General features: G+C 38.2%; 1 protein-coding gene across 1 annotated transcript; it reads right to left on the bottom strand.

Annotated features, from left to right (window-relative positions):
* Positions 1-2,692: 2,692 nt before the first annotated feature.
* On the bottom strand, positions 2,693-10,314 carry ppp4r2a (protein phosphatase 4, regulatory subunit 2a). The gene is made up of 9 exons (XM_017487547.3): positions 10,164-10,314; positions 9,370-9,451; positions 8,974-9,144; positions 7,408-7,501; positions 7,249-7,286; positions 6,408-6,482; positions 6,137-6,274; positions 5,639-5,916; positions 2,693-4,656 (listed from the first exon to the last, which is right to left on the bottom strand). The coding sequence occupies exons 1-9, from the start codon at positions 10,195-10,197 to the stop codon at positions 4,310-4,312; spliced, it is 1,257 nt and encodes a 418-aa protein (XP_017343036.1). The 5' UTR covers positions 10,198-10,314; the 3' UTR covers positions 2,693-4,309.
* Between the last annotated feature and the right edge of the window lie 3,713 nt (positions 10,315-14,027).

Genomic DNA, 14,027 nt, shown 5'->3' with positions numbered 1-14,027 from the left:
AAGACTTTTACTGACTCATTTGTTCACTGTCTTGATTATATTGTTTTGGTCAGGCATTGTATCAATGGTTATTTGAAGTGTTTTATAAAGTGTTTTAAAATGATTGACCCATATGGTACCATTTTAAATGGCAAGTTAATCAGGTTTATGTTTTTAGAATGTTCTACTGCTCCCAGAAACTATTTTTTGTTCATGAACTTATCCGTTAGTGTTTTACGTTTCATGTTGTTTGTTAGATAATTGCTAAATTAATGCCTTCATTACTGTAAGTGTATGTAGAGTTCATAAAAGTCTAACAGTATTTGGATTTCTGTGCTGCCGCTTGCTTTTTGGAATTCTTTGGTGTTGTCGTGGGCCCATCTGTACTCTCGGCTTGTGCTGTAGAGCAGCTGGGCTGGCTGCAGGCACTGCTGTTTGTCTCTGCTATTTTTACTTAGCACAGTAATTTGGCTGTGATCGAACAGAGGGGTTAGTGGCTTAACAGTGAACGCACTGAGTGAAAAAGGGTCAAAATCGGTTATTGTTATGTGTTGATGTCAAAAGGTAAGCAGAAAGTGTACCTCCCAAAAAAATCCATTTATATCCTATGCCAGGCTCTGGCAAAGCTGCAGCAGTTCAATCTCTTAATGCCCTACAGAGTTGTGGTGGGGAAGGTCTGTAGCATTTTGAGGTATCAGTGTCTCAATATATAACTGTTCCATTGATCTGTACTGAGGTCAGGTAGAGCTCTGAACTATGATGAGGGAAAATCTCATCATAGTTCAGAGTCACTGGGAGGAAAGTATGCAGTACATACATACATACATACATACATACATAACACATACATATGCCCTCTTGGGGCATACTCACTCACTCACTTTCAGTAACCACTTTACTCTGGTCAGTGTAGCAGTGCATCCAAAACCTATCCCGGGAGCACTGGGCATAAGGTGGGAAGGCCATGGCAGGTGAATTTATGGGTTGTTTTGCATACAGTTCCGCAACATGAGTTTTATATAAAAGCTTTGATCATTTATTGCTTGAAGCTGAATTAAAACTGTGACACAAAGTATAACAGAATTAATGGTATATTGAAATGTGGTGAACTTTTATTATCTACATTCATGTAAAAAAAAAAATGTAAAAATTTTAAAATTAAACACCTCTTTGAAACAGTGCCTATTAATGAAGTTGATATACTTGAACAAAACCACAAGGAAAATTAGCTTTTTAAAGCATTTATTCAACAGAAATATCAATAGATGTGATATTCTTCTGTGGAAAAAGTAAGTACACCCTTGGGCTCAGAAGCCAGTATTGGCCCCTTTAGCAGAAATAACTTCAGGTAGCCATTTTGCATAATTGTCCACCAGACATACTGGAATTTTTGACCACTCTTCCATGCAATATTCTTTCAGTTGCAAGATGTTTAAGGGTTTCCTTGCATGTACTGCCTGTTTCAAATCCCCCCACAACATTTCACTGGGACTCAAATCATGGCTTTGACTAGGCCATTCCATAACCCTACATTTCTTCTCTTTGAGCCATTCCTTGGTGGATTTGCTAGTGTACTTAGAATCATTATCCTGTTGAAAGGTCCACTTTCGGTTCAACTTCAACTTTTGGACAGATGGCCTCACATTATCTTCAAGAACTCTTTGATATGATGCAGAAGGCATAGTTGAATCAATTAATGCAAGCTGTCCAGCCCCAGAGACAGTGAAGACACACCAAACCATAACATTTCCACCACCGTGTATAATGTTTTTCTCCTGAAAAGCTGTCTTTAGCACACCTGGGTTGATCTGTTGTACTGTGGCAGCTTCAACAGTCACATGGCTACATTGCTGCTGGTGATGCCAGGGAAGTGCATGGCATGTGCTGATCTCTCACAGTGTTGATAGGTGCTACTAGACATGGAGGATGGGTCTTCTACTGTTCCTCTTGGGGCTTCCTGAGCTGCGTACAATGGCGACATCCTTCAGATGCCGTTAGTGTACAGTAGGTGCTGACAGTGTCATTGTGCAGATGAACATGGTCATGGAGGCTGTGGTTGGGCTGGTGTGCCAGGAGCACCTTGACAATTATTCCTGTATTCTCTGGATGCTATTAGGGTGAAAATCTCTGTGGCCATATGGTGGAGATGATGACTTTTTTGAGTACGGGACTTTTTTTTGCTGCTGTCTGTGCTGTGCTCTTTACAAACTCAGCCCTGCTGTCATTAGGTCAGTGGAGCCTGTGTGGATGGTTGAGGTTGTCAGTGCTGAACCCTATGGTATGCAGAAGGGTTGTGACACTGATGGCTCTGTGGATGTGTTTATGAGGCTTGTGTCTGTTGATTAACTCTAAGGCACTGAAGCTGTTCTGTCTTGGAGGTGCAACTTCACTCTCAGTGCACTGAGCTCCCTCCTCAGGGTTTTTCTCTCCTGCATCAATCCTCTCAGTCTCAGAAGTAATGCTGTTTTATGCTCCATTTGTATTCGGCTCAGTTATTCATTACTAACGATATCTAAGCATAAATTGAGATGATGCATTTAGCTTTAGCTAATCCTACTACATGATCAATGCATGTCCAACATGCTACTGTTTGCAGCCAATATTACATAATTGTACATGAAACTTGTATTTTCTGATATTTTTTCTTTTTCTAATAATTCTTATTGCTGATATTGATGGGAGGTGGGGGAATAAACTCAAACAAGAGCTTGAGTGAGTGTTCCAAAATTTATTTGATTCTTAATGGCTGCTACTTCATCATGCACAAATGAAGTCTCATCAACATTTTTACTATTGACATTTATTGCTTTACTTGAATACTGTATTGAAAGCCCAGGCATTCAGTTCACAGAGAAATCATAAAATGGATTACTTTACACAAAGGCATTGAACACTTCTTTACGTTCTACAAAATCTAATTTATAGAAATTTAAAAATTCTAAATATCAAAAAGGAGTTATGAAATTAGTTACAGATATGATGGCCTACACCAATATTAGCTCAGATGTTACGAAGCTGGCAGAGGAGGGTTAGTGTTCATAAGTTCATCACCATTTTCAGAACTGCTTTTGCTAGGAGAGGAAATGTAATGTGAAAAGCTTATTACAGACATCAATAAGAATTGCTCAATAGTGGTTAAACACAAACATATTTAGCTATTTCAGTTACTTACAATCTAACTAGCTGCATGAATATCTAATGCAGGTGAAATTACAGTCCATTTAACAGCACCATAAAACGCTAGAATGTTGACCAAGAAGTACTAAAATGTGTGATGATAAAATTTTAAATAAAAAAAGAAAGTTGTCGCTACCGTGTACATAACAGAGTCGGTTGAAAAAAAAAAGTGGACAACTTAATTGGTTACTCCACACTTGATCACACTCCTCCAGAGAGCAACAAAGGCATGCCTAACTGCACTACAGATAGGAGTTTTCACATTCCTAGAGCAAGAAAACATTGTGAGTGGTTGAAGAATAAATTAAGAAATTCTAAAATGACTTTCTGTTTGTGCCACAAGAAAGCAAATGCAGAAGGCAGTATAGACAAAAGGTGATGCCGCATACGGTTCAAACTAAATGGGCATTTGGTCAGGCTGTTGCTGCTTGAAAAGTAATCACTAAAAGATACAGTTATTTCTTATGTTTCTATGAAATAAATTCAATTTTTAGAAATATAGGTATTGGTCCATCAACCTTCATCTTTTAATTGCTGAAAAATAAAAATGCTGATTTCACAAGTATAAAATGCTTTATTCCAGTGATTCTGTTTACATAATCCTGCAGTCAGACACCTTGACTTTGTTCAAGAATAGATGGTGTTTGAATTACAACCACTAGTGGTTTAATCCTACATGCTATTTTTTAAGAGGCCCCTGGAATGTTTTAATTGGATTTGTAGATTAAAGCATCTTTCTGACCATGTAATCCTGGTCTATAACAAAACAATGGGGTGGGAAAAAACATGCACACCTTCATAGAAAACTTGTGGCAAATCAGTTGTAGGAGACTGGGTGATAAGCGTGATTAGACCATCAATATACATTCGCCACTGTAGGCTTGTCTCAGTAAACAAAAAGCTCAAGTTAAAATCATTCTCCAGAAAAGAACGAATACACAGCATGAAGTGTGGCTGTCAGAAGGCCATGCAAGGTTTGTGTAGAGACCTGAGGAGGATAAGGTTCTCTGCATTACCATGAGTATGCCCTCCTCTAGTGTGAGGTATTAAGACTTGCACTCTGTATCCAGGGCTGCTGGTCGTTTGGGGCTGATGTGGTGCTGTGTTTAAAACAAACAAAAAAAAGAAAACCAAACCCACATAATCAGTGCGTTCAGTCTTGCTCCACAGAGTCTTGTGCAGGCTCTGAGCTTTGTGAAGTGTCCTCTGCAATGCTGCTGCCCTCTGCTGCCGGCCCTGTGTAACTGCTGGGAGATGAAGACGCAGACTCTGCATGACACACTCCTTCCTCACTACCACTGTTACTACTGCTGCTTACAGGGTCACTGTTTTCCTCAGCCTCCTCTATTTCTGCAGGGTCGAGCCTCTCTAGCTGTGCCTTGTGCACAGACAGCTCCGCTTCACAGCCACTCTCATTGCTGTGGGAGGAGCCAGGAGAATCCAGCGTCCCAAGTTCTCCAACCGTGTCATCTCCAGACTCTGACTGTGTGCTGGAGGGCTCTGTGGAGAGATTAATGAATTGAATTTACATAAAATGCACATCTGGAGAAATTCACAGCAGAACTCGGGGGGTTAAAAAAAAAAAGTTCACTAGAATAGGGAAAAAGAATGAGAATCTGACAATTTGTTCAATAATAAAGCATAAATGAATTAAATAAAAGCTCGACTTTGAGCAAACTTTTTCTAGTTTAGTTGTAGCTATTTTAACCTCTTGCCAACATGAACGATATAACTATAACTGTTGATTAACATTCATGGTACAGTAATATTTTAGATATCAAAAGACAGTATAGTTGACTGACCCTTCATGATTTAAGTCTGCACCAGATGGTGAAGCTAGACAGCTCAACAAATTAACCATTATATCTCATCATTTTCACTGCCCAATAAGCCATACTGTACCCAATTACCCAAGCTTAATAACCATGTACCACACGAGCTGAGGTGGGACATGTAGGAGGGGCAAGACCATCAATTCTTTAAACACAACTGTCACAGAATCATTCCTGAAAATGTCTTTAGCTACTTTCTCTGGATAGGCATTACTGATCCAAGTCTCCCTAACAAAAACGTATTTTTGCATTTTCAGTGTACAAAATATTGCATGTATTTTTATACATTTTGGGTGCACGATTTTATAAGGACATGAATAATTAAGCATGATAGCTAGCATTGAGAAACTGCCCCCCCATAAAAAACCCAGAAAAACGGTAAGTCCTATCTGAATGCTCCTTAGCTAACCAGCAGGCTAATAAAGCTGAATCAGCGATCTACAAAGAAAATAAACAGGCAAATTTTTCACCTTTATTAGCATTAGATAGAGAAAAAAAATCAAACAGCCAACAAATTTCCACTGAAAAAGTGATTGTGGTTTTCAAAATGAACATGAAGGAATCAGACTGGAAAATGTCACTATAAGAGGTCCCTTAAAATATACAAATCCCCAAACAACAACAAATAAAAGGACACCAGTAAAGCTTACCTTGATCTTCAGAAATGAGCACAGATGTATCTTTCACTTCCATACTAATGTGGAGAGAGGGCTCAGCCACATCTGTTGAGCTCTCAACAGGAGCATGACGAGACAACTCCTTCCCACTGGCTTCATTCTCCTCCTCTGCGTCCTTATCAAACTTAAGCCGTTTGGCATTATGCCTGTCCTCATCATCCTCCTCCTCCTCCTCTGGTTCCTCGTCTTTGCGGTGCTTGCCCTTTGTCGACCCTTCACTTGAGCATACTGTTTCTGATGTCAAGGAATCACTGCGGTAAAAGGAGGATAAAGGTTTATAATGGCTAAATAAATAAATAAATAAATAACTGACCGTATATACTAGAAAAAAAAACTGTTTTTCTGCTTACTGGAGAGTGTACTAATAAATCCAAATAGTCTGCAGAATTTGCCCAGAAGGAATGTCACATGCAAGAGGTATCGTGTTTTTTCTTTGCATGAGGTTGCTAAGAATGGCTTCTGAACCGTTACCTGACTCTTCTCTCTGTCTGTTCAAGAACTTGCTCACTGGTCTCTGTGCTGTCCGGGAGGCCGTTGGCAGTTATGCTGCTTGACAGAGAAAGCTTTGATCTATTTATTGACCTAGGTGTTCCTGGACCATTCACATTTCTAACAGAATGAAAATAAGAGAGAGTAAGAGATGCAGGGGAAAAAGGAAGAAAAAAAGAGATCAATTTTGTAATTACAAGGAGAGTTTGGAGAATTTACATTTTTGGCAAGAGCTGCGAGTGTTAGTCCTTACCTATCCGGAAGAGCAGAAGCATTTCCAGGGAACGTGACTCCGTTCATTCTGTTCACACCACTGGAGCCATTTTTTCTTCAATGACAAATGATAGCATGGAGTTCAGTAAAACATTCAATCCATTTATAGCATTTAAAACCAAGCAATACATCAGGGTCCCCAATTTTAACTACAAAAAGGTGGTGTGGCTGAAAGTTTTCATTCCAGCCAAATAAGGGCCACACCTAATAATCTTTATCTTTCAAGTCCAAGATCTGTTTAAACAAGTGGCAAAACCTGCAGCACCATCAGCCCCTTGCAGGAAAGATTAAAAAGCCCTGGAATTCCTGATACATGAAACATAATTATTGCACAGCATACATACAGGTGACAAATTAACTAAACTACCCCCATCTGCAAACATGAGCTCACAGATACCACAGATGTCTACTGTCACTTTGCTTGACAGAGAAGTGGGTATGCTATTCCTCAAAACCAAAGGGCATGGCAAATTTTGCTCTCTAGCAAATTTAGTTCTCTACTGGCCACTGAACCATGAGGCACTGTCAGGCTTCGAACTCATCATCTCTTGAGGACAGGGTGAAAACTTTTCTGTTGTGCCGCCCGTGAGCTTTTTATTTTCCTACAATGAAACAGTTCGACAGCCATAGGGCACAAGTGCTCACTGAATGGTTTGAGAGGAGTATGAAAATTATGCAAATCATATGCTATGGCCTTCTCATTCATCAGATCGCAACCAATTCGAGCATTTATGGGAGGCTTTGGGAGCCTCCAGAGAAGTTCCAGAGATTTTATTTTGTCTCCTGTCTGTAGGATGTAAAGAAAAGGCAACTTCACTCACTCTGAGGTAGGATACACACAGCTGACCACCATCACATTCTGCAATAAAATGAACAGAAAGATTCTTTCAAGAGAGCTGATTTAGAAACTGTATAACTTCCACAACTACACAGTGTACAATTGGTGGCTAAGAAACCTAAGCTCTAAGAACACAGGCTACCTTCTCCACGCCTCGGAGGAACTTGTCTGTTCCTGTGTAGTTTCTCTTTGGCTCAACGAGCAGTTCACAAAGTCGCTGGATTGTGAAAGGGATCCTGGAACAAAGGGATCAACAATTTCCAAAACTGAAACATGTACTTAAGCATTTATACATTCAGGTCTTAACCTGCATTGAGCTGTAAGATGACATTTAGGATCCTTAAAGTATAATTAACTCTGAAAAAAACTCTTTTAAAACAATTAGATCTGTAGCAGCAGACCGTGTGAGCTAAAATTGCTGTGAATTACACTTGGCTCCAACCCATTTTAGAAAATTCCTATTAGGGTAGTAATGAAAATGGCAAAAAAGATATCAAGTTGAAAAAAAAACCCTGCTGAACCCTGTTGAAACCTTAGTTATGCAGGTCACATTGGACAAAAGTGTCAGCTAATACAATACAAAATTAAGGAACAACACCTGTGAAATTCTTTAAAATCTTAGACATGAGCAAATTAGGAGGCAATAAAGTCTACACATAAGTAATGTTTTCACCAGTGTATATCTCAAAAAATTTTGACATTCAACTGACATTCAATGGTTAATATAGGGCTGCACGATTATGGGCAAAATGATTATCACGATTATTCATTGATTTGAGGGACAACATATTTTTATTGCACTTTCACATTTAAATAAACAGACTGCTGCTTTCACCTCCATGTTAGCTCCTGCTAATGTACAAATCTTTGCATCAAATTAGACTGGTCCTTAAAATGCATCATCTCATAGAAGCAAAATATAAATAAAATTGTGCCCAAAATATAGGATAAGTAAAAACAAAAATGCCATCAACCAAATGAAAACATGCAATCAAATATAACAATATGCAAACAAAAGAAAACAATTCAGGTGTATGCAGAAAAAGTGACAACGTAATGAAACTAAAAGAAATCTGACTATTACGTGACTGGCTTTTCCATGGACCTAAAGTTACATCCATCCAACTTGCATCCAAGTAAATGCACTGTTAGATCTATTGCAAAAACCCTCTTTTTTGGCAGATATAAGACTTTTGTTCTCATTTTATCAATCAATAAATCAAATTTGTATCAGATTGCCCAGTTTCAGCCTACAAGCAAGCACTCGACTTTCATTAATGCCAGTGATGCAAAAGGAATTGGATGTAGTGTGTATGAGTGCGATATTGATTTTATTTCTTTCTTTCACTGCTCACAATTTATCATTACAAAATCGTGATGTAATCATCCAGAACCGAACTGGGGAAGGGCAAGACGATACAGCAGTAATATAATATCAGTGTTCAAAACAGCTGCACAAATCTTTCCAGATTCATACATCATGGTTCACCAACCGCTTAATTGGAGAGAAGACGACTGTTCTTCTTGCATGTCTTGAGTGATAACACGTACTACCACACTCTGATGTTAAACTGCAATGCTCCTACTCAAATTGTGTAAAGGTTGGCAAATCCAGTAATATAATATATTCAGCGTAAATGTCACTGGATATCGTGGCAGTGTAAAATGTAAAGTGTAGGGCCGAACAAATTACGTCATGATCTCTTACCCGTTGTAGCCATCCACAATTTTAAGTATACGTTCCTTCATTTCTTTAAAGGGAATGTATTCGACATTTGGATTGGCAGGACCCCGCTGCTCTGGAGACGAGGCTTTAAAATCATCCATGACTTTTTCTAGCTTGAAAAGGAAGTAGCTTTTAAACTGGGACCACTGAATCCTAAGAGAGCACACAACAGAAACGAGAAGCATTTGTATTTGTGTTTAAGAGTAAACTAATCTCCATATGTCCACAAAGCAGACTGGTGCATCGCAATGTATTATTATTATTTGTAGCTTGGCGCTGACAAACTACACATTTGAAAACATCAACGTTATAAAAGCAAAGACATCAACATTAATGATTTTGATATTAGAAAAAAAAAAAGTTTCATAAGCAACTCACATTGTCTCTCCAGTTTTGGCTATATGGGTCAAAAACCGGTCCAAAATGGGGCATGTTTCCTTTTTTCCTTTCTTCTCAAAATCTGGAATACACAGTTAGTGTGTACGATGTGATTATCTGAACCAGGGGTTCTCAGCTCCAGTCCTGTAGACCCCCTGTACTGAATGATTTGAGGGTTTCCCCTAATGTTCCCTACACATCTAGGTTTACCAATCATTTGATCAGCTGTTGGGGAAAACTTCAAACTGCAAGACAGGAGGTCAGCAAAGCTGGAATTAAGTACTCTTGATCTAAGACATGCACTTCACAAGGTTTCACCGAAACGAAAGAAAAATCAGGAAGCACTATTGGCAAAATCACATTCCTCCTACACTTCCAGATCAGAAATTGGTACAGTGCTAGGCATTAGTATGTGTTTCTCTAAGTAAGTTTCATGGGACTAAATTATTTTAAAAGCTCTGACAGTCAACTCTGTGCTAACTCATGATTTCTCTGCATTAATGAAGCAGCGTTTCTACATGTAAATAATCGTATACGGAACAAACACACGAGCTTCCTGTTTTCAAGCGTTTAGGTGAGTCACTCAGTCCTTTAGCTTACCGGCTAACTACACAACTAGTATCCTGATAAAGTAGCGCGCTAACTAACCGCAGCTAACTGGTAGATAGCTAACCTTACCTTAGCGTTAGCGTTAAATCTAGTTAGTCATCCAGTGTTATACAAAAAACTAACAAACCCGCAGGAATTTACAGAGTAATATCAAAACCAAAAGACACATTAATGTTTTAGAGTACCTCTAAAAGCGCCAAGAAGCGTACTGAGCTCCATGGTAGCGTGATTTCTCCCCAGAGCTTCCTAAACCCAGTTACAACCAGAAAGACAACAGAGACACCAATATGGCGCCGGTGACGTCACTGCCGGCCGCACTGTTTAGGAGAAGCAGCAAAAAAAAAAAAAATTATTATAGAAAATCATGCATACGACTTATCCGGTGAACATGATTCAGAACAAGTTAACTTAAACATAACACACAAACGTTTTGAGATTGTGATTTATTTATGAAAGAACTGTTGATATGAGTCTTGTACAAGGCTGAAGTTTCGCAGCTTCTTATCCGAACTCGCTGTTCCACCTTAAATGAATGAACCTATGATATTGCGCCTGTAGGGGACATTCATGAGTCATATTATTTTCCTTTAAAATGGTATTATTTTTTCCTAAATATAAACCAAAGTTCGGTTAAAATATGATACATGATATTTATGTCTTGTCTTATAAGACAATTCCTGTAGGAATCTTATAGGAATGGCTTCAAAATATGATAGAAATTCTACTTAGAATAGAATTCTACTAAGAAGTTTCTTATTAGAATCCTTTAGGATTTTTTGACAAGGGCTTTATCAGTTATATGTTTAGGGTATGTTTCTTGTTTGTCAGGCATCAAGGTTCTTTTTTCATTGTTATGGTTAATTATTTTTTATTGTTGCTTTGTTCGTACGTATGTTGTAATATGCTAAATGTGTGACAGCCTGGGAAAACCCTTCACTCTGTGAAAATGTCTCTTTTTCACATACACTGTACTGTTTCTGCTCATTCTGCCCTGTCAGTGTGCAGGCCATGCACCTAGCTGGGTCTTCTAGGGCAGTGGTTTTCAAAGTGGGGGCCGCCAGGGGGCGCCCGAGGGGCCTCAACAATTTGGTGTGAAAAATAAATAAATGTATGTTTTCTCTTTCTCACTCTCAGACAACCACACATACACACAATCAAGTCCTAATGTAATGTAAAGATGTAAGATGTAATTATTAATAATTAAAAAAGGGGATATTCAGAAGTCTGTATTTTTAATGTGTTTTAAAGACATCTTGCAAAAGGGGGGCCTCGGTCAAATGTTAATGCCATTTGGGGGGCCTTGCCCTGGAAAAGTTTGGGAACCCCTGTTCTATGGTACTTTATTGATCTCCAAGGGAACTCTTCACAGTCACAGCAGCAGTAGTTCTGCCAGCAGCCCCTTTAACCAATTAAACAGTGGTCTGTACATTACTCCACAGTGGAAATGTGGGCTTTTTATACCACATATTAGGATGTGTTTAAGGATGAACATGACTTTGGGCTAAGCTGCAGACAAAGTTTTCATTTCGGGAAGTCTTATTCTTTTAGAGTGCGGTGAAGGTTTGGTGAACAGGAAGTCATGGTTGAACAATTTCCTGTTCCTAGTCACCCAGGTGTACTAAAAAAAATGCAAAATATCAATGGGAATATACTTCAAATATATTTTTCTCTTATAAATTCATAGGGGTGCCAAAAATTGTTGCACACCTATATTTAACAGTTTATATATATATATATATATATATATATATATATATATATATATATATATATATATATATATATATAAACCTGTGTTGCGTTTGCAATTGTTTGATATCCATGATACCCAGAGTATTTTTGTGATATTTGTAAATGAAAGATCAAAAGGTTAAAAAATAAAGAAAATTTTCACAGCCTTCTTTGCTCATATTAGCCAAGGGTGCCCGTATTAGTGGAGGGTACTGTATATGATAAAACACTCTAATTTTAAAGAAACTCTTTTAGGATTGTAAAAGTCCCAAAGCACCCTCTATAATTTCCAATAACTTTCCAATAACAATAAAATTTTTCCAATAAAGTAAGCAAGTAGAGCTCCAATAAGATTCTAAAAATCACATACGATCCTATAGGTTTAACTAAAAGTCCCGTAGGATTTTCTGACAAGGAAGGTCAATTATGCTGTGCTAAAACTGAGCTGAAAAAGCTCAGTTGACATAATAACTGAATAAATTAATTTTGTAATCATTTAGTAATTTGGCATATGTTTGATCAATTTGTAAAATAAATAAATAAATAAATAGATAAATCTTTCATCTTTTTGTCATCTGTATATCAGACATAAGTATCCATCAGGGGTAACAATTCTACAGAAGCAGAGGGCTTGAGAATAGTGTGCATCATTAAATAGAGATGAACAAACAGACCGGACTGGTTTTCCCTATCATCATGGCAAATGATTTTACCACAATTTGCTAACTTTTTTAGTTTTTTTTTTTTTTAACAAATGCAGTGTCGTTTAGTATTTGATTAGATAAAAAATGAGTGGGTTCAAATTTTAGGCAGCAGGTGAATCATGCTGAATACTGTCTGTGTGTGAATTATAACATACAATAACGTTTGGAGGTGGGTGGGTGGGTTGGGAGGTTGGATTGACATTTTTATTTCTCCACAATGAGTGTACAGGGGTTTTATCTAACACAGGCATGTGTTTCAGTGAAATAAAATCTGACACTGACATTTTCTTGTTGATTTAACATAGTGTCTATTAGTTCATCTGATAAACACATTACAAAGCACAAATATTATAGTCAGGAGCAGTTACTATACAGTATACTCCAAATAAACTGAGAGTTAGGACTATGAAGAAGGGTTTGTACCAGAGCAAAATGCTATCATACCAGTGAAAAATATTGTGTATTGTAATGAAATACAATACACAAACTGTGTTACTATTAGTGATATGCAGAAAATGTACCACAATGAATAGCAAAACCTTTAATGCATTTCTCTTATGTCGCTTGATCTCTTCAGTGGGAAACAATCAGCAGTAAGCGCATTATTCTGGCCAGCGTCACGGTGGATCTGGACCCTATCCTGTGGACACTGGATGGCGAGGTGGGAATACACCTTGGACAGGACCTTTTCTATAGCAGGACACCATGCCCATACACATTCACACATTCATACTTAGGGACAATTTAGTGAAAGCCAGTCCACCTACCAGCATGTTTTTGGGAGTTGGAAGTGAAATCAAGTCTAAGATGTTACAGTACTTACAAAAAGTGTTAGTCATGTTTAAGAACTTAAAACCCAGCATTTCTATAAAAACAAGTACAGAAAACAAGCATTTTCTGCATATCTCTAAAAGCAATACACACTTTGACAAATAACTGTCTGTAATCTAATCTCTTGCACAATAGTGGCATTTGAGTTCAACTCAGGAGAAGGCAACAAATGTAGCCTATGCATGATGTAAAGTTAAATATCAGTTTTTTCTTTCTTTCTGATTTTTTGCAAAGATGTTTAGTGTACAGTTATAGAGTTTCCTTCAAATATGATGCACATCATTCGTCTTTCTCTTTACCTATATGATGTACAAGTAAACATAAAAACTTTTCATTTTACTTTCTTTCTTACTTTCTGATGTAATTAAAGTTGCCTATGTTTAGTATAGCGTTATATAGCTCCCTTCAAATATAATGTAGGGCATGGTAGCTTAGTGGTTAGCACGTTTGCCTCGCACCTCCAGGGTTGGGGGTCCAATTCCTGCCTCCACCCCATGTGCATGGAGTTTGTATGTTTTCTCCGTGTTTCGGGGGATTCCTCCGGGTACTCCGCTTTCCTCGCCCAGTCCAAAGACATACATTGCAGGCTGACTGTCATTTCCAAATTGTCCGTAATGTGTGTGTGAGTGTACTGTATGTGTGATTGTTCCCTGCACCCCATCCAGGGTGTCCCCAGCCCTGTGCCCCGAGTTACATGGGATAGGCTCCAGAATCCTCTGTACCGGATAAGCGGTACAGATGTACCGTTGCACATGAGTTAACCTTCTCTTGACCTATATGATG

The sequence above is a fragment of the Ictalurus punctatus genome, chromosome 15 (genome assembly GCF_001660625.3).
Source record: "Ictalurus punctatus breed USDA103 chromosome 15, Coco_2.0, whole genome shotgun sequence".
Taxonomy (NCBI): Eukaryota; Metazoa; Chordata; class Actinopteri; order Siluriformes; family Ictaluridae; genus Ictalurus; species Ictalurus punctatus.
Note: the sequence above shows the minus strand (reverse complement) of the source record. Positions and strands in the feature narration are given on the sequence as shown.

What these genes read in the sequence shown, in the direction of transcription:
- ppp4r2a (XM_017487547.3), bottom strand. Translation starts at nt 10,197, where the DNA reads ATGGAGCTCAGTACGCTTCTTGGCGCTTTTAGAG. An exon ending in TCCTCCGAGGCGTGGAGAAG is followed by an intron (nt 7,287 to 7,407) that starts GTAGCCTGTGTT and finishes ATTTTATTGCAG; the next exon opens with AATGTGATGGTGGTCAGCTG. An exon ending in CAGACAGAGAGAAGAGTCAG is followed by an intron (nt 5,917 to 6,136) that starts GTAACGGTTCAG and finishes CTTTTACCGCAG; the next exon opens with TGATTCCTTGACATCAGAAA.